We start from the raw sequence: 19406 nt of genomic DNA, 5'->3' as shown, positions 1-19406 counted from the left end.
AAAGATGTCAGCAGGGACAGTTGTTTATATAACTAATGTGTCCTGCATGGACATGACAATTAATATTTACGAAATGAGCATGTGCAGCTGTAAGCTATTAAATATAATGTTTCCTCTGTTTCCAAGTAACAAAACAACATATGATGAATTCATGAAGCCATATGAACATGTGCAATGACAGAAATCCTAAAGCTGACATGCTAACTGAACGTATTAGTGTGTTCACAAAATTAGGAAAAACACATCCAATGAGAAGGAAAGACTGCATTTAACGGGATCTATTTTTTGTGCATACTAATCGATGTTTTAGGAATGAGGGTCTGTTTACAGTGTGTTTTGTGTTGTTTTGTGTTTTTTCTCAGAAGCAGGGAAAGTTTTAATTTTTTTAAAATGTTTATGGTCACCGAGAGTTGAAAATTTTTGACCTTCTGGGAAAACCCAGCTGTCCAATCACAGTTTAGGAGGGGCAAGACAAAAACTATACTGTCCAACCATTGACTGCTAAGCAACAATGGAGGAGACGTTAGTACTGCCTGTAGCAAAATTAAATCCCCAAACTACCAGAGTAATTATACGGAAGATCATGATTAAAGTGGCATTTTGTTTCCCTGTGGGTGTAACAGTTAAGCAGCAGTCAGGTGGAGTGGAGTTCATGCAACACTTTACTTTTGTGGATATCGTGTATCATAGCAACCAAAGGAGCTCAGCTAATAAAACACTCCCAACCACTCCTAGCTGCATTTTGTTTGTGTATTTGTGTGAGATGGTCAGAGTATGTGGTAGTTTTCCAAAACAAACTACTGTGTTGTGTAAGCTCTTTACCGTCAATAGCAATGATATTTGTAGCATGTGATCATGGCTTATATAAATCTAACTCATCTTACCGCAGCTCTCATTCAGTACCATGGACAGAGGCCATGAACAGCAGCCCGTGAAAGCCTTCAACTCCTCCTGTGCTGATAAAACTAGACAAGAAAGGCATTTCTGAACTTGCCTCAGATTATACTAAAAGCAGATTAAATGTAGCAACTTCAATTCAGTTGTAATTATATTGCAATATAATAATATGAATATATATAAATATATAAATATAATCACAAAAACAGTCACCTTGAGGCACTTTATATTGTTAGATAAAGATTCAACAGTAATACAAAGATAACCCCAGCAATCTGATTCTTTATTTAACAGGAAGCCAATGAAGAGAAACCAATATAGAGAAGAGAAATATGCATTCTAGTCCCTGTCAGTACTCTTGCTGCAGCATTTTTGATTAACTGAAGGCTTTTCAGGGAGTTTTTAGGACATCCTGATAATAATGAATTACAGTAGTCCGAGCTAGAAGTAATTAATGTATGAACTAGTCTTTCAGCGTGACTCTGAGACAGGCTATTTCTAATTTTAGAGATATTATACAAATGGAAGAAAGCAGTCCTACATATGTGTTTAATATGTGCATTGAAGGACATATCCTGGTCAAAATGACTCCAAGATTCCTCACAGTGTTACTGGAGGCCAAGGTAATGCCATCTAGATTAAGTGTCTGGTAAGACACTAAGATTTTATAGGGCCAAGTACAATAACCTCAGTTTTATCTGAATTTAAAATCAGAAAATGTATAGCAGTGGTTCCAAAACTTTGCTAGACCCCCTTTGTTTTACAAGAAAAATGTCCCCCCCCCCCCCCAAATTACAGGTGTAATAAAATAAACTACTAGCTGTTTTGCGCTACGTCCACACCTGCACGGGTATTGATGTCATGGTCCTGGGCCGTGTTGGCCCAGTATTCTTAGTTCTCTTGTATTTTTGTATTCAGTTCCCTGTTTAGGTTCTGCTTCCTGAGTTGCCCTGTTATGTTGTTCCCTGTGTGCTTTCCCTTTGTGACTCTCACCCCCTGTGTGCCCCTCTATGTATTCATGAGCCCTTGTCCCCTTTCGTGTTTTATTCCATGTTTTCCCCAGCCTGTTATGTCTGTGTTCTCCCCGTGCTCTCTCCTCCTGTCTGAACCTCTGTGTACTTCCTGTTTGACTCTGCCCGTCTCCCGTCAGTGTTATGTTCACCCCGCCCTGTCTCGTTATGGTTATCTGTGTCAGCTGTGTTCCCCGTGTGTTCCCACTTTCCTCGTTAACCCTCTGTGTATTTCTGTCTGCGTCTTCCTCTGTTCGGCGTCGCGTTCTCCCTCATGTTGTGTGTTACTCTCCCCGTGGTTCCTGGTACATCTCATGTTTAGTTTTTCCAGTTTAGTTCAGTACTGTTTTGTGTTTCACCTTTAAGCCAGCATTAAAACTGTGATCTTTAAGTTTATCCCCGTGTCTGTGAGTCTGCATCTTGGGTCCTTCTCCTGCCTGCCACACAACGAATCATGACAATTTTTGAAAATGCAACTGTTTCGTCCACACGTAAACGGCTTTTCGAATCACCGAAAACAGAGATTTTTTGTGTTTACGTGTGGATGAGGAATACAGGGTTCGTCACGCAATGTTAAAGGTATGTGCCTTTTTTCACGTCACGCTGTGCGCCACGTTATTGTTTACATGAGATGAATTGCAGAATGGCAGATAGAGACACAATACTGTTAATCTGACTATCTGCAGGTTTTACACACTTACACACGTAGTTACTGTCTCTCCATTTAGAAAGGCAGAGGGAGGCTCACGGTGTGATTATTTTACTTGTAGTTGTTTTTCCCTGTAATAATTTTCAACATTGCTATCAATACATTTTTCAAAAAATGCCTCTCTGTGCAAAATGGGTTTAAAAACATAAACAACTGTTGGATGCTGTTTGTCCGTGATTTGAACCGAGGGAACAAATCGTGGCAGGATCAGCCTGATATTATTTGTATCCCGCTGTAACTTCACTGTATAAAGAGCTAACATCTCCAAAATGTCAGGAGTAGTTAGTCATTACAAGAAGTGTTTGTGAACTAAAAATCAAGAATGTGGGATACTATTTATCCGTGATTTGGAGAGCCCGGTGCGTGCTCCCGATGCAGGGGAGACCTACCTCTGCACTTGCGCAGGTGACACCAAAGGGCAGATATGCTTCACCATATTTTCTAGTCTTTGGCTTAGAATGAAGTTGGTTTGAAAAAATAGTCAGCGATGCTTCATCTCCTGCTTTGCATTTGTGTGGGAGCCCTGACAAAAACCCGTCAATGATGCTAGCAGTGTCCAAGCATTTTTTTTTTCCTTTTCATACCGCGCCCCCCCTGCAATGGCTCTGCGCCCCCCCCCCCCCCCCCCCCCCCCCCCCAGGGGGTGGGCCCCACACTTTGGGAAGGTCTGATGTATAGATAAAGTTGGGTGTCATCTGCATAGCAGTGAAAATGTATGCTATGTCTGCTGATGATATTGCCTAAGGGAAGCATGTATAATGTCAACAGAATTGGTCCTAGCACTGAACCCTGTGGAACTCCATAATTAATCTTAGTGTGTGAAGAGGACTCTCCATTTACATGAACAAATTGGGATCAATAAGATAGATATACAAACCACTGCAGTGCAATACCTGTAATACCTACAGCATGCTATAATCGTTCTAATAGGATATTATGGTCAATAGTATCGAACGCTGCAAAGGTCTAGCAGGACAAGCAAAGATATGGGTCCACTGTCAGAGGCCATAAGAAGATTGTAACGTTGACTAAAGCTGTTTCTGTACTGTGATGAGCTCTGATCTTCTGCAGAGGAATGGCTTATTTAAAGAGTTTCAGTCAGGTTTCAGGTAGAGCTTTACAACTACTCTTTCAAGAGTAGACTGGCCTATAATTAGCTAAGACCGCTGGGTCAATGTGACCTTACTTTGGTTTAATAACAGAGAGAGATGATGGAAAAAAAAGCTACCCCAGATAACACACAGTAGCATTAGCTGTTTTTCTTCACAGTCCAGGTGCAGTTGAATAGCCTTTGGATGGTTCCTGACTGAGTGAAGTGACCCAGAGGTGTGGCAGCCACAATAAGAGCTGTTTGAATTCTGTTATTACTAAGGAAAGGTGCTTCTGTGCTTCCTTTATTACCTCCTGCAGCTGAACCATCTTTCATGACAGGAAAGGAGATAATAACATCCCATAATTCATACTGACGCATCATTCCACCGTTCACTGAAACCATCAACAAAACTGACAAGTCACACAGATCATGTAAATGTTAATTAACATTGTGTTTTTTATTTCACGCCATAACCTGCTGGATAGTTTCTTGCCTTTTAACAGTGAGGTCTGTCATGTCGTGAAGAGCAGCTTTTTATCGTTTAAACCATCGCTGAGACAGTTTAAGGACATAGAAAAACTTTTCCATATTTTTATAACCTCTCAGTTGTTTATCCCTGTTTGTTTTTAAAGCCTGCCGTAGATCTGCTCCACAATATGTTAACATCATATTCTCCCTCCAAGTCCAACCTCTTGCATAGAAATAGAAGTTGATCGGGCTTCTTCTGTTACTGTTATTGCCGTCTAAGTGAAGTCCACTTCATGCCCAAGTCCACTGTCAACATTTCAACAATGATTTTTGTTTTATTCTTTTATTTTTCTCTAATTCTGTGTTTGTTTATTTTGTTATTTTTATATTATCAGTTCATTATATTTCTCTTTTATGTGATTTTCATGATTTGGTCATCATCATGTTTTGTGTTTCTCTTGCAGTCATTTGCACTGCCTTCTCTGTTGGTCCTTTTTGCACTTTGGATTGACTCACACAGTTTTCAATAAAAATACTGACCAATATTTTGGTGCTTTTACTGCATCATGTGAGTATTTGTGAAGTTGGTTATTTCCTCCTGTGTGCTACATGTGATAAAAACATCCCGACCTGACTGTCTTGAAGCCATCCAAAGTTCACGTAGGAAAACAGGCCAAGTACTCATATTTATGCAGGTGTATCATGCGGCTTAGTAACTTTAACCAGTAACTTTTAACCATTAACCACCTCACATAAACAATGAATGTTTATGTATGTTTTTTAAGAGGAATTCTCTTTTCTGCCAAACTTGACATAGGAGTTTGTGAGTGAACTCTCACTATGAAACCTTTCCTTCTTTGCGTCTTCTCAGATAACGCCATCGTCTACGGAAACAACATCGACATCTACACCACCGTAGAGACTCTGCTGAGCCTCGGCATTCGTGGATCTCGTATCCATCTTGTCCTCTTGCCTCCTGTGCCAGGCGTCTCCAGCTTCTTGGACTCATCTGTAGAAAAAGCCGCGGCGATGGCCATGGAGAACGCCATGGTCCAGATCCACCGTAACTGTGTGCTGGCCCAGTTTAACAATGGCAAACAACCCGACCCGCTCACATCGGCATCGTTTACCACTGATGCAGAGCCTCTCCATCTGCAGTGTGGAGTAAGTCAGAATTTCTGATGCTTTCAAAATCCACCGGATGCTTTCAGTGCTTATCCAGACGGGTTATTAATTCTTACAAAAAGAAATGATATCCAAACAATGGTGGGTTACTGGCCAAGGTGGCTGGTAGAGCTGGAAAAGCTTGAGCGGCTGAATTCTCCAGATTGTGGCTCTTGGTTGGATGTTAATTTCCCTCCTGGAAGCAAACTGTGTTTGTCAAGCACAAAATGATGTTGGTGTGTTTCCCATTTCCATGACTTCCATTGTCTCAGAAAGAAGATGATTCTGCTTCTGGGTTTGTGTTGAATTTTCTTGTTAAAATTCTGCTGTGTGCAAGGCCCTGTTGTCATTAGTCTGTGTGTATTTCACATGCTGTGGAAGACAGACACACAAGTATTTAGGAAAACAATGAATGCAAAACCCCAAAGTACCTATAAGTTTAATAAATGACAATTTTATTCCACCTCCAGAGTTTTGTTTTTTCAAAGAACATATTATGAGTTTGTTTTATCGTGGGTTTGTAATCGCAGCTTCATCACTCAGGCCTCTTGACTCTGAGCAGCTTGTGGACTTCAGGATGAATAATTATCTGTGTCAGTATTTAGTTTCCTGAAAGCCTCACCACTCGAGAGCCATCTTATATTTATCATCTTAATTTGGGAAGTTTAATTTCAAGCACAGACTGAATATGTTAAAAAAATGGGTGTGCTTCAAAGTGAAGCTGTGGCTTTTAACCTGCATTCTTTGTAGTGGCCAGCAGGGGTCGTCTCCTCTGTTCTTACAAAGACTTGCCCCCAGTTTGTTCCCCGTCTGTAGCTCATATTTATCAGATATATATACATAAACGAAGAAAGGATCCAACATCTACCTGATGTTTTTACGTGTAAAGTGTGAATCCAATAAAGATTCCACCTCGAAACTCGATGGCTCTTTTTGTCCTTTCAGGTGTTCATCAACCTCTCCAATAAAGGAGTCGACTACGACGCTTTCAACAGCTTCAACAAGTCCTTCCTGGTATTTGATGGCAGGCTTGTCATAAACTCCAGCTTCAGAACCACCAATTCGTCCATTTGGGCTGCCGGGCCTCTCACCAAATTCTCCCGCCGTTACTACATAGATGAGTGGACACATGCCAACTTTAACTCCAAGGAAGTGGGCCAGGACCTGGCAGCCATGATGCTGCCCCTGTTTGATCCAACCGTGGAGCCTGCTGAGGCGCCTCCACCTGAAACAGATCGTCTGGTACTGCTGTACAAGCAGGCCAAGATTCAAGGTCTGATTAGAACCAAGGTTTAGTTTTGATTGATGGATAATTTCAGAAAGCAGTAGCTTTAGCCTTAGCTTTAGCTTAACCCTCTCAAGGCAGGCTTTGCAGATTTGCAACAGTTAAAAGCTAACAACCTGATTACCCCACATACATATTTTATAAGTTTTTTTACTCAGAAGTACCACTGCAGGTATTCTTTTGTGCATTAGCAACAAAAACTTAATATGAGCCTGAGAGGGTTAAGGGAATTGCCTTAAAGGCAGAATAATTTTGGAGGATTATTTTCAGCCATGAAACATGCAAAGGTGAGTAAAAGTAAAAATATGGGGCTGAAAATAATCAGAATGGGTCAAATTAGTCTTGAATTGAGAAGAGTTAACAACAGCAAAAGATTTATTTCCATCTGCAGTAATAATAATAATGTATACTTTTTTGACCCCCGTGGCAAAATTACTCTCTCTGAATTTGACCCATTCACCCAGTGGGGAGCCAATAAGCAGGCGCACCGGGGATCGGTGTGTAGGGACGGTACCTTGCTCAGGGGTACCTCAGGGTAACCGTTCTGTGGATTCGAACCCCCGATCTTCCGATCACTCCACATACTGAGCTATCCCTGCCCCCTCCAAAGTTTAGTATCTTGGCCAAGGATATTTGGCATGTAGACTAGTGAGAAGCCAGGAATCGAGCCATCAACCTTCCGATCAGTAGCTGACCTGCTCTACCTGCCTGAGCTACAGCCAGTAACTCATATTTTTTGGTGGACTTCTGATCAGGGACCTTCCACACAGTGGAGGATGGAAGCCCAAGGGAGTTTTATTTATATATTTATTTATATATATATATATATATATATATATACTTTTCAAAGACTTTCATCGGTAACACGTCCCTTGACGATGTGACGTTAAAATTCTCACTTTTGTGGTTTCGTTTATTGGTTCCCAACAGGAGCCAGCTCTGCCGGTCTGACCCTGTTTATTTATTATGGAAATGAATCTTCTTGGGAAACTACAACTGAACTGGTTTCTCAGTGGGCCCAGAAGAGCTGACCCATCTTAAAATTCCTTCACATTCATGGGCAGATCTCAGCTTTGCATATACTTTCAGGGTTTGTCGCTTCAGCTCGACGTTCTCCTCGCTGTCCTCCCTCCTGTCCACGCCTGTTGTCGCCTGCTTTTATCTGAGAGAATTCGTACCGCCAGAATGTTTTTCATTATGTGTTTGTGAAACATTTTCCAATCTTTCACCCACCCACCCAGCGCCGATGTTATTGTGGCGGACACTCGAATTATAGCTGCCGTAACAATGCCGCATTGTGCCGCAGCGCATTCACCGAGCGACCAAGGCCACTCGGCGGGTTACATAAACACGACAGCCTCTCTGCTTCGCCCTCCTCAGAGAGATGAAACACACGTGAACTTTTCAAAGGGATCTCAGCGTTCAGGGAGAGCACAGACGCCATATCAGCGGCTGTTATCTGAGTTCATTGTCTCAGTTGTGTTTTCCTCAGTGGGTGGATGCTAACAGTGAAATGCCTGTTATGATGTTTTTGCTGCTGTCCAATTTTCGAAGCCACAGAATTTTTCAGCACTGAAGCTAATCTTACTGAGATATCTCCCGCTGATAAGACCACAGGCTTTTCACTGCAGTGTTTTCTAAGTGTTGGTTTGTTAGATTATAAATAATATTTATCCCGCAAACAATTTTCTGATTAAATGCTCGTATTATAAAATGTGCATCAGAAGTTCTCTGAGGTAAAGCTGAGGTATTGTGAGTACTTTATACTGTTATAACAGCTTGGTAATACTCATGGAATAACGGGGTAATAAATAAATATCTGGAAATATCTTAACGTGTGTCATGTGTTTTGCTCTCTCCTCAGGTGGTAAGCTTCCTGGAGGATATCACTACCTGCATGTGACCAAACCATCTCCAACAGACCTGACAGGCCCTAAAGTTAAACAGGTAAGCACTCACTGCCCAGGAGTTCAATCTCTGGGTGTTTCATGTCAAACATGTAACCTGGGAATGATTATATTTATTAAGAAATTTAATTCCTGATTAACACAACATGTTCTGATGTTATTTCAACTTAAAACCGAAAAGCAAAATGAAACAAGAAAGCAACAGGTTTCTTCCTGTTAAATGGGGGCGACTATTTTTGTAATTTGGCGCTATATAAATAAAATTGAATTGAATTGTGGTATTGAATACAACACACTTTTTTCTTTTTTTATTGATTAAAAATTAATGTGGCCGTTAATCGACTTTTGTTTTTCAGATTATTAATCATCTTCTAGTGTTTTTAGTTGATATTATTTTTAATTGACTATTCAAGTATTTTGATTTGCTTTTGAAGATTTGCATTATAACTTGGAACCAGAGATCAGTGCTCGTGTTCCTCCATCCAAAGTTACAGGACAGAGCAATTGTGACGGGACAGCCGGAGAGAGGCGACTACTTCTGCTTGCATCTTGACTGCTATGAGCTTGTGGAGACGCTCACCTGCTTGTCCCTGAAGCCTCTCCCCGTCTCCAATTACCTGAGTCTCTACATGAAACATCAGCAGCTGCTGGGCCAGCTGCTGAGCTGCTACCAGCAGGGCCTGATCCCTGATCTGTACAGGTGGGACAAACACTGACAAATACTGTTTTACTGAACATCTGCCCATATTATTTGTATACACGCTAGCATGAAATATATATTGAATAAGTAAAAGCATAGCAGGTCAGTTTTAATTGAATTTATATAAAAACAAACCCCCAAATCATTTTTCACCAGGATTTGTGCACCTCCCCCAAAAATCTACACTTATGTATACACACACACACACACACACACACACACACACACACACACACACACACACACACCTGCTGGTTACTGCAAAGTAACATACAAATAAAATGCCAGATTTTCCTAAACTAAATCACAACCTCCCTGGGTGGTCTGGCAAAACAGAAAGTCATATTATGTCATTTTAAGATTCTATTAAAATGGCTAAAAAGGCCCCAACAGAACCAACACCAGAGGTGTTTTACATCAGGCAGTAAACGCATACCCAATTTCTACTGGAAACCTAGACTGACTCGTGTTTGGAGCCAGCCTCTAGTGGTCATTAGAGGAACTGCAGTTTTCTGTATTTTCATTTTCAGCCCTCAGGTTTGAAGCCTGTTTAACCTTTCAAAACTTCATTTCTTTTCCTGCTTACACGTGAAACTTTGTTAGTTTGAAGTTCTTTTTGCAGCTTTAGTAATACTGTGGTAACAGCAAGGCTGCTGGGATTATCTACATGACAGCAGGTGGAGGTCAAACCAAAAGCGAGAGCTCTTCGAGTATTTGTTATCTTTAAGTGAAGAAGAAATATTTCCTCCTCCAAACAAACACCACTATCCTCGAAGGTCATTTACATTCTGCTGCCGATGTCTTTTAGCAAACCACGGTTGTTCTTTAACTCTCATGCTTATACTTTTTAAGTATAGTGCATAAACATATTCGAGGGAGCATAATCAGTCACTCGCACTGTAAAAACAAATCCTCACAAGGACAAAAATAAAAATCCGATCTTTTGTCCAATGTTTTTGCTCGAGTCTTTGTCAGGACTGATGCAGCAGCAGGCGAATAAACGGCAAAACATCCCACACTCTGATTAGACTGGCAGAAATGAGCAGTTTGGTGAAGAGCCCGATGTCTGGTTTCAGTATGTCGTCGAGAGAATAATAAAGCAGCTTCGGCAGATTGGTGTTTCCTACATGGTTATTGTGTTTTTTATACAGCATTTCTGTTATTTTGTCCAGCCCTCTGCAGGAGTATAATTTCAGGTATGCATGTAAGTGACTGCAGAAGAACTCACGCTGCTGTTTTTCACTTTTTGATGTGTGATTTTTGGCACTGAAACGAGGCAGACGGCAGGTGGGCAGCTGTGTAAAAACAGATGTTTTCATAACTGAGTTCTGCACAGAAACAAGCCGCTTTGACGTCATGTAACCGCTGACCGATCACTTCAACACACGAGGAAGATTCGGGCCTCCGCTGCCTTTGTCCTCTCACTTTGTGTGTGTGTGTGTGTGTGTGTTTGTTGGCATGACTATCCAGTGAGTAGGTATTTGTCAAGCAGTGGGTGACCTGCTTCTGAGGTTTCAACACAAATGACCCCCAGACATGGAGGGCTATTGTCCCCCCACCACCACCACCTCCTAATCTGTTTATGCAGCTCCCCAATCTGTCTTTGTGGTCGGTCCAGGACGAGACAAAGCTGGAGCCTCGCAACCACAGAGGCCGATTCCCCATCATGCTGCTCAGTCAGCTGACTCGTAAAGTCATTGTGGAGGCTGACGGAGCATCAGGAGCCGTTAAGATAATTGATTGACCGTGTGGCGGCTGAGGCTTATTCAGCCGACACACTTAGGGAAGCTTCTGGAAGTGTGCGTGTGTGTGTTTTTATTTCAAAGCTTCACTGAGCTTTTATGTAAACAGTCGGTTCACACAAAGAAAGTTTCCAGTGGTGGAAATTAACCTCTACATTATGTAGATGCAGGGCAATGGAATCAGATTCTGATTTAAGCTTCTGACATAATCTAGATTTGAAACAGTTGTTATTGTCAATGTTATAACTCGGGTGCACCCTTTTCCCTTAAAACCTCTGGTTGTTGGTGCTGAACCGAAGCACTGATGTAAAGGTTTTCTCTCCAGTTTCTTCACACAGAGCAGCTGTTTGGCCGTTTTCCACGACAGATTCTCCGATTTAGAGCAGGAGCTTCAGCAGACCCTCAAACTCAAGGTTGGTGCTCCACTTCTCATCTCCTACATCACACTTATGCCCCTCTGAGGGTTAAACTGTATTGGTTACGATGCACGGTTAAATCTTTGCACGTGGCCTTTGTGAAGGTGAAGAATTTTGAGACTGAGGCAGGAACTTCCACGTCCTGCTGCCCTGCCGGCTGAAATCAGATTGTTATTGCTGTCCATGTGAAACAGTCGTTCATGTTTTCCTGCAAATTTCCAGACTGAAGCGTGTTTTAAACTTCTTAAAAGTTCTGTGTGGTAACATCAGGGATGTTTTCTCTATTGAGACGTTCATCCAGTGTTTTGGTCAGAGCTCGGGTGAGTCTTTCTTTCTTTTGTCTGAATAAAATCATTAAGATCTGCTCTTCAGTCACTCCTGATCATCCAGCAGTCAGAGCGAGCTTGTGCCTTTGCTGTTGTTACACTGAAACCCCGGAAAGACATCCCAGATGTCCTCAGACAGATTGTAGTGTCTTTTTTAGGAACCTGTTTATTTTATTTTAGTGTAAAATACTTTGATTTTAAATGTGCTGTAGAAGTAAAATTTAGTGAATGAAGCATTAAGTACTCGGTTGGATGGAGTCAGTTACATGTCTCCTCACATCAGTTCTCCACAGCGATCACACCTTCAGCGCGAGCTTAGAGTTCTCCGGCACACTTTGAGTCGGGCACCGATCAGAACCTGCTGGTCTGTGGAAAAAAAGAAGCTCTCTCAGTGCAGTGCTGAGATTTTACTCTCCACCTGTGTGTCTCTGCAGGACCTCTGCCCTCCAGACCAATTGAAAGACGAGGACAGTCGAGCGGCTCTGAGGAGCAGTGCTGTGAAGTATCTGAGTTACAACCGAAACCTGCTGCCCATGTTCGCCTGCCCGGGCCAGCTCTGACCTCACGCCTGTTAAAATACTAAAACAAATCAGACTCTGTTTGAGGTGTGGTAACTGGTTTATATTGTGTATGTGTCACTGGATACCTCCAATCATTTGAGCTGGCTCAGGAACGCTGTGGAGACACTGTGTCTGCTATGTGTAAATATATTATTATATCAGATCTTTAGAGTCCTGGAGAAATTTTTAAAATCAGCAGCTCAGCACAAAAACACAGTCAGGAGTCACATGACATTTTTTAGTCCTGTTATGTTCAGAGAAAGCAAACAGACAGTCAGCGTCTCCAAACTGGATTACTCACACCAAAACACTGATTAACACTACTGATTTGTTTTCCATCAAATGGTTAAAAAATATGTGTTTTCTTAGATTGCTTCGATTAATCAATATAATCCAAAAATTTTCCATCAAATAAATGTTATTTTAATTGTTTTCAGAGATAGAGAGAGAGAGAGTGGTCTAATCCAGTAAAACTTTCTTTGTGTAAGAGTTCTGGCTAACTTTTAACGCTATTACCATTAAATTAATGCTTGCATTCATTTTTCTTGTGTGGACATCTGATAATTTCCTTTTTAATCCTTAAGATCTCTCATTAATCAGAGTGTGAGCAGTGTTTTACACCAGATGAGAACGAGAGTCTGGCATACTTTTACATTCCTGTTTTGTTTTGTTTTTTCTTCTATACAATGTGCCAACTGTAAGTGTGACTCTGCAGGAGTGTGACCAATCACAGGGCCCTATAGATGCTGCACATAAAAGTGGATGTTTGGCTTTTTGGAAGGAGGAGGAGGGGAAATGAGGAGGGCGTCACTCTACAGCTGTATGCTAATGAGGCTGAGCTGAAGCCTGTCGGGAAAGTAACACACACACGCACACTCCAACACGCACACACACTCACTAACGCACACAGAGAACATATGCCTGAACCCCAAGCTGAGAAAACAGCACGCTGCTTGTGTGGAAATATAAAGTCAGATTGTAGGACATGAAACGCTGAGTGACTTTAAGTGTCAGCTTCACTGCGTGGATATCACAATGCGCTGTCCGTGGTAATAAACACACACTGTACACGGCGCTCAATGAGAGTTTTGCAGTGTTTGTATAGATGTTAGTTCATTTTGTGCGCTGACCTGTTACTGCTAAACCATTATCCACCTGCACTCCCTGTTATCATGAAATGAGCATTATGGGTGAAATAACCTATAAATAAAGTTTAACTATAATTTTTTTAACACAGCTCCCACTGGATAAAAAATCTCACTTTTAAAAGATGTGAGCTTTTTTTTTTTTATCAGAAAATCTAGTTGTTGTTGTTTTTTTTAAACATTTGGAGGCATGTGCCTGCTTCTACCCGAGGAACATTTAAAAATTAAAAACGATAACAACTGATTAAAGAAAGTTCTCGAAACACGTGGATTTTAAAGGGACACACATTATTTTGAATGTTGTTTTAGGAAAATGTGGGTTTAAATATTCGTAAGAGACAGATGTAAATTTTTTCATAAAAAAGACCAGAACACAAGAAACGACGCGTGTTTATTGAATGCTCTCAGTTTGGACACGCCAACAGTCAAAATTTGAAATGGGTTAGTGAAAAGACTTTCCGGACATCTCTCTCACGTCTTCATTTTACGCCAGAATCTTGCACCTGTCAAACGTGTCCTCGAGCCCTGCACCGACAGACAAGAGATGATGGGAGCATCATCTCTCACGGTGCAGGACAGACTCACATCCGACTGACCGGGTCAGACTGGACCTGCGGGGTTTGATGTGGTTTAACGGCCAGATAACCTCGCTTTGCCCCATTTGGAGACAGAAAAAGCGCACTGATTACGCGCAGCACGCGCCGACAGTATCTAGGGTCCAGATTGCTTTTTGTGTGCCGGGGGGGGGGGGGGGGGTAGACCCCCACTTCTTCTTCATCTTCCATTTTTTTCAACTGTGCAATTTCCTTTTCAATCAGGACGGGTCTACAGCTTGCACAAGCGCGACCATTGTGATGCAAAGCAGGACACCCTCCGCTCGCCATTAATTATGTATGCGTAAAATGACGGATTCATATGTCCGGAGTTAACTGTCACGCCAGCGCACATGCTGCAGGGCCACGGTGGTTTCAAATCTGTCCCTATTATTGTGGATGTTTAGTTATTTGTCCGCTGAGGTCGAATTTCAGCTGGCTTTCGTGTGCGTAAAAGCCGGACTGCAGATCTGATCTCGGGGAAGTTTGTTTCCCCGGAAGTCTTTATGAGTGTCTTAAACATTCTGAAGGTTTTGAATGGAAGCAGTTAAAGTCTGGAGCTGCTTTCACTGACATTTGCTTAAAATGATGTTGAGCATTTGTACTTTATTTCCCTATTATGCGCATTTTAGCCCTTTGAAGTTTCTTCCTCTACCTTCCATTTTTCTGTATTGTTATTTTGGGCCGTTATGTGGACGGATATGCCCCCTTTGTAGCCAAACCAGAGACCCCACCACCCCCAGAAAGAGACACATAAAGCCGAGGCACGTGTAGATTTCTATACAAACTCATCAGACCGTAAAAGCAGGAGACTCCTGGCGTGTGCCCGGGTCGAGACGAGGAGGAGGGAGAGTGTGTGTGTGTGTGTGTGTGTGTGTGTGTGTGTGTGTGTGTGTGTGTGTGTGTGTGTGTGTGTGTGTGTGTGTGTGTGTGTGTGTGTGTGTGTGGTGGTGGTGGTGGGGAAATACAATAAAACCCTCAGGTACATCTGCTTTGCAATCTGCAAATCCGCCCTCCTCCTCCTAGCTTCCATCAGCCTCTCCATCCTCCCACACCCACTCCCCAAATCCACAGGGGACCTCGGCTCCTTCTGATTGGTCGGGGATGAGGCAACGAGGGGGGGGACGGGAACAATGTCATCATGTCGCCTTAAAAAGAGTGCAGCTATGTTGTGGTGAAAGGACCTCGAGAGGAGAACACGGGATCAATAGCAGGAGGAAACAAACAAACAGAGAGAAAAAAGACGCATCAGATGGTTTGATTTTGTGCGCGAGCGGCTGAAAGTGGTTTTCTTCTTCCCGCAGCGCCCAAAGTGCCTTCAGCTCCCCGCAAACATGCCCAGAGGATTCCTGGTAAAAAGGAACAAGAAAACCAACCCGGTGTCCTACCGGGTCCGCTCCGAGGACGAAGAAACGGACCAAACGGCGGCTGATGCTCCGCCGCTGCTGCCGCCCTCCTCCTCCTCTTCAGCGCATCTCGTCTCCATCCCGGTGCGCGCGCTGACGCCTACGCCCACCTGCGGGGCGGCGGCTACGGCTCCGGAGCCGGATGCTAAGCCCGTGCAGTTCGGGAACCCGGAGGCGGTGTATCAGTCTCTGTACAGCCCCACCCGCCCCGTCAGCCACGAGCACGACCGCTCCTACTCCGAGGCCCGCTTCAGCCTCGGCTCGCCGGTTTCCGCGGAGTCTTTTCCCACACCGGCAGCCATCACCGCCCTGGATCACCTCTTCGCCCCGGTGGACCTGAAGATCGGCTCCAGCAACAGCAGCCGCCCCGAGAGCAGCTCGTCATCCGCCGGGACGCTCCCCGCCGCTGCAACCGGCGGCTCCAAGCGCTGCGCCAACGACGCCGAGCGCAAAGGCAAGCCGCCGTCCAAGAAAACCAAAGCCATCCGCAAACTGCACTTTGAGGATGATGTCACTACGTCTCCGGTTCTCGGGCTGAAGATTAAAGAGGCGCCGGTGGACCAGAAACCTCCCCGAGCGCCACCGGCCGGAGGAGACCACGTCCCGCTGGGGGAGTTTGTGTGCCAGCTATGCCGGGAGGCGTACGCAGACCCGTTCGCTTTGGCGCAGCACAAATGCTCCAGGATAGTCCGGGTTGAGTATCGGTGTCCCGAGTGTGACAAGGTGTTCAGCTGCCCGGCCAACCTCGCCTCCCATCGGCGCTGGCACAAACCGAAGCCGCAAAATACGCCGAGCGACAAGGTGTCCGCGTCGAAGACGGCCTCGGATGAAGCAAAGGATTCTAGTGACAGGGACACACCCAGCCCCGAGCCGTCCGAGTCCGGTTCAGAGGACGGACTGTACGACTGCAGTCAGTGCGGGAAGAGGTTTAAGCGCCAAGCCTACCTGCGGAAACACCTGGCGTCGCAGCACGGGTCCCCAAAAGCGGCGGCGGAGGAGGACGCGGCGGGCTGCGAGCAGAGCGCGGCGCCGCTCAACCTGAGCGCCTCCTGCTGCCACCTGTGCCCCGTGTGTGGGGAGAACTTCACCAGCAGAGGCAGCCAGGAGCGGCACATCCGCCTGCTGCATTCCTCACAGGTGTACTCGTGCAAATACTGCCCCGCAGTTTTCTACAGCTCACCGGGACTCACGAGGCACATCAACAAATGCCACCCGTCCGAGAACCGGCAGGTGATCCTGCTGCAGATGCCGCTCCGCCCCGCCTGCTGATCCCGAACTGTGGACTGGCACACACCGGGAATCAGAGTCCACCCGCGTGTTTCTTTTTGTTTTTAGGATTTCAGAGTTCCACTGAAAAATAAAAAACATCTGTACCCTAAAGCACACTTCCTTAAACTGAGTAACAGATGTAAAGAGGTTTGTGAGAAGTTGTAACTCTGGGAGTAATTCTGTTTCACTGTAGCTATATATCTCCAAAGGACAAAACCACACCGAAGTCCAATCTTCCTCAAAGACACGTGAAAAATGTGCTTATTTGTGTCTTTTCGAGTAAAAATTATCGTCAAATAATTCACATTTTCTGTGGTAAACAGAGAGCCAAGCATGCTCTCACATATCCACTCACACGCAGCTTGCAAGGTTTCAGTGCCTTGCTCGAGGACACTTCAGCAACCTCTGGGTGTGTGTGTGTGTTTGACTCCTCCTGGCCTGTAACCCACACCCACGCCCACCCCAACATCACTTAAAATGATCCTCAAAGCTCTTTAAAAAAAAAAAAAACGTTAGACTGTTAATTTATTTTTCTAGCATCTCTGCACAAGTGCTATTAGCTCCTAGACCTAAGAGAGGAGATGACCTGTAGGATATAAAGCAGACTTCGCAGGCCTGAACAGACCTTATCTCATCACTCTGATTAGCTTTAACATAGCTCGTGGATCTGTGGATCAGTAGCTGTCGACTAAAAACAAAAGAGAGTAAAACTAGTGTAGCCGGTAATGCCTTTGGATTAGAGACTCCTGCTGTAAAACTGCCTTAAACTGACCTGATTGTTTTTATTTATCACTGGCTGAGCATATGATGATAATTATTTTCTACAAAGCCTTCTGTATTACCAGTATACAGTATATCTAATCTTTTTTCTATTTATTTATGTATTTATTAAATTATTTGTGTAAGTTACTGCTTTGTGTGGTCGAACCTGTGATCTGTCGCTGTGTTTTTTCATCATGTAGCCAAATCCTTTTTATTTCCTTTAACTTATGTGAGGGCGGCGTGTTCATGTGGCATTATAGCAATCAGTGAGCCGCTCCTGAAGACAAACCGAATGCAATCATGTTTTAATTTATTATGATGATGATGATTATTTATTTTGGTTTTGTTGTAACCCTTAGCTCTTATACTGCTTTGGATGTTTCTGCAGTATTTTGCTAAATGTCCAAATAAAAAAATAAAATAAAAAATAAAGACCAAACTGAGAAACAGCTTTCTTTGCCTTCTTGTGTGTTTTCTGCAGGTAACAGCTTGATTTACACCTCAAGTTGTGGCTTCTTGAAGAAAATGAAACCAAAATCCGTCCAGCTTATCTCCTTAAATGATGGTTCAAGTGTCTCCTCTTCAGTTACATGCAAAATAATTGAATTCAAAGGGTTTAAACAAGCAAAAACAAGGAAAAATGATAAGTTTCCATTAAAGTAAATTCAAATCTTTACATTTTAGAGACCAGGATCAGTGGTTTTGAGATGATTTAAGACGATTTTTCTAAACACCTAAATCAGAAAAAATCTTTCAAAAACAGTTGTACAATAACAACATCACTGCTATCACGTCACCTGTGACCTCTTTAGGTTTTGGTTGTAGCTTTTAAGAAAGATCAGAGCTTTCAAATAACTGTTTTGTGCAGTTTGGTCTTAAAGGTCTTCTGTCCAAGATGACTGAAAAGACTTGATGTTGACCTTAATTTAATCCCAGGTGGGTTATTGATAACTTCATGGATGTTAAGTGGCTATTTTACAGGTATGATTTTACTTGTGCTGTGTTTAGTTCAACGAGGGACGACTCACACAGGGACAGCACACAGCTTGGTTGGTAAAATCCCATCTAAGCCCCGAAACTATGGACTTCTGCTTTAACTGAAAGTGAAACCAAAGGAAAAGTCACGCCTGCAAGAACCTGCCTTTACATTTCCGTCTGACTCTAACTGGGACCATAATCTGCAAAGTGAATGCCATATTGGATTCAGTAAAACTTAAAACTACCAGATGAGACCATAAACTCACTGAGAAGTTTTTCTCTAAAGTCACAGATTAAGGAGCTGAAAACTGTTTTCTCACGCAACCGGATGTCTTTTTTGTCATTCTGTTTGAAACAACGAAGGGCTAAAGAATCGCTGCACATAACATTACCTACTGAAAGCTTTTTGTTCATTTTACAGCACAAAACGGCACATTTTGACATTTTTAATTCTCTTTACTTCTACTGTGCAATAAAATCAAACATATTTACAGCTATGTTTAGTTCCAATAACACCATATCCATATGGAAGTCAGAGGTCTGAATAACTCACTCACATTCTCTCCTGGTGTGCTCATGTGTTCTGGGTTGGTACTTAGCTCTGACTTAAAAAAAAATCCTGTGAACACTCCTGGTACTTGGCTGATGAATTGCACTTACATTTTACAGTATTTTTGCAGTATTATTACAGTGCACTGACAATATAATACTATACAACAGTAAGAAAGCAGTAGATTAGAGTAGAACGACTGTAAAACAACAGTTTAATCTCCTGTAATTTGAACGTTACATTTCTTACAGTTTGTTTTATTACCGTTTAAAGGAAATGTTTTACTTCACTAGATTAGTTTTAGTTTCTTATATAAAAAAATCTTAATTATTTGTATGTCTGTGAAGGTTCTCAGTCATCCAGGTCATCGTAGTCAAAGGAGCTTGCAAAGAAAAGCGTCTGGACTTCTTTAAGTTGCTTGAAGAC

At 43.0% G+C, this 19406-nt stretch overlaps 2 protein-coding genes across 3 annotated transcripts in view; both read left to right on the top strand.

The window, feature by feature from the left end:
* cfap61 (cilia and flagella associated protein 61) overlaps nucleotides 1-13641 on the top strand; it is a 51392-nt gene extending 37751 nt beyond the window's left edge. The window contains exons 19-24 of one of the 2 annotated variants that reach the window (XM_085382185.1): nucleotides 5049-5341; nucleotides 6287-6614; nucleotides 8491-8573; nucleotides 9022-9233; nucleotides 11301-11388; nucleotides 12152-13641. In XM_085382185.1, coding sequence (XP_085238311.1) covers nucleotides 5049-5341; nucleotides 6287-6614; nucleotides 8491-8573; nucleotides 9022-9233; nucleotides 11301-11388; nucleotides 12152-12277 — 1130 coding nt within the window. In that variant the 3' untranslated portion in view covers nucleotides 12278-13641. Of the gene's footprint in view, nucleotides 1-5048; nucleotides 5342-6286; nucleotides 6615-8490; nucleotides 8574-8967; nucleotides 9234-11300; nucleotides 11389-12151 lie in introns of both variants that reach the window. The other variant, XM_085382184.1, reaches the window with a different exon arrangement.
* A 1552-nt stretch (nucleotides 13642-15193) lies between these two features.
* insm1a (insulinoma-associated 1a) lies at nucleotides 15194-17897 on the top strand. The gene has a single exon (XM_085382186.1). It carries the CDS (start codon nucleotides 15350-15352, stop codon nucleotides 16688-16690), a length of 1341 nt encoding a protein of 446 aa, XP_085238312.1. The 5' UTR covers nucleotides 15194-15349; the 3' UTR covers nucleotides 16691-17897.
* Nucleotides 17898-19406: the final 1509 nt, after the last annotated feature.

Source organism: Rhamphochromis longiceps, linkage group LG15, assembly GCF_057381845.1.
Source record: "Rhamphochromis longiceps isolate RC_006_pf linkage group LG15, R_longiceps_female_GT1.1, whole genome shotgun sequence".
Classification (NCBI taxonomy): domain Eukaryota; kingdom Metazoa; phylum Chordata; class Actinopteri; order Cichliformes; family Cichlidae; genus Rhamphochromis; species Rhamphochromis longiceps.
Note: the sequence above shows the minus strand (reverse complement) of the source record. Positions and strands in the feature narration are given on the sequence as shown.

Coding starts and splice junctions, on each gene's coding strand:
- insm1a (XM_085382186.1), top strand. CDS start 15,350: ATGCCCAGAGGATTCCTGGTAAAAAGGAACAAGAAAACCAACCCGGTG.